The following is an 847-nucleotide window of genomic DNA, read 5'->3' as shown; positions in this document are numbered from 1 at the left end:
AACAGCAGCAGCAGCTGTCTCTTTTAGTTCTTCTTATCTCTTTTTGTCTCTGTATATACAGCAGCAGCAGCAGGAATAACTTGGCTGCGCCCTGATAACAACAATAGCAGCAGCAACAGCAGCAGCAGCAGCAGCAGCAGCAGAAATACGTTTGCTGCTCCCCGAGGACAGGGTCACCTCCCTGGGGTCTCTGATGGAATCTGTTGACTGCAGCAGCAGCAGCAGCAGCAGCAGCAGCAGCAGCAGGAACAGCAGCAGCAGCAGCAGCAGCATTAGCTTGAGCTCATCCCAACCCTCTGCATATCCTGCTGCAATCTCCGCAGCAGCAGCAGCAGCAGCAGCAGGAGCAGCAGCAGCAGCAGAAGCAGCAGGAGAATGCCGTCTGAATCGCATGGAGGACCCTCTGGGTCTGGTGCTGCTGCTGCTGCTGCTGCTGCTGCTGCTGCTGCTGTTGGGGGGGAGACAGAAGAAGAGCTGTTCTGGTCGGCCCACGATACGCAGCTGTTTTGTAGGGTCCCGCAGCAGCTGCTGCTGCTGCTGCAGCAGCACCAGCAGCAAAGCAACGAATTCTTACAGTTCGCGCTGCCACTCCTAGAAGCACGCAGCAAAAAACATAAACTGCAGCAGCAGCAGCAGCAGCAGCAGCAGCAGCACCAGCAGCAGCAGCAGCAGCAGCAGCACCAGCAGCAGCAGCAGCAGCAGCAGCAGCAGCAGCAGCAGCAAGTGGTGCAGACAAGTTCTATTATTTTGTCTCCTCAGGATCTATACCCAAGTGAAGCAGAAACAGCAGCACAAACAACAGAAGAGGATGAGCAGCAGCAGCTGCTGCTGCAGCTGGAAAAGCTGC

General features: G+C 56.1%; 1 protein-coding gene across 1 annotated transcript in view; it reads left to right on the top strand.

Moving 5' to 3' along the window:
- Positions 1-375: 375 nt before the first annotated feature.
- The window catches only part of EMH_0026400 (uncharacterized protein), a gene marked incomplete at both ends in the record, with an annotated part of 4,370 nt that continues 3,898 nt past the window's right edge, over positions 376-847 (top strand). The window contains one exon of the mRNA XM_013502607.1: positions 376-847. Coding sequence (XP_013358061.1) covers positions 376-847 — 472 coding nt within the window.

Source organism: Eimeria mitis, genomic scaffold (genome assembly GCF_000499745.2).
Source record: "Eimeria mitis Houghton genomic scaffold, Emh_scaff970, whole genome shotgun sequence".
Taxonomy (NCBI): domain Eukaryota; phylum Apicomplexa; class Conoidasida; order Eucoccidiorida; family Eimeriidae; genus Eimeria; species Eimeria mitis.
The sequence above is the reverse complement of the archived record's forward strand: the minus strand, read 5'-3'. Positions and strand labels throughout refer to the sequence as shown.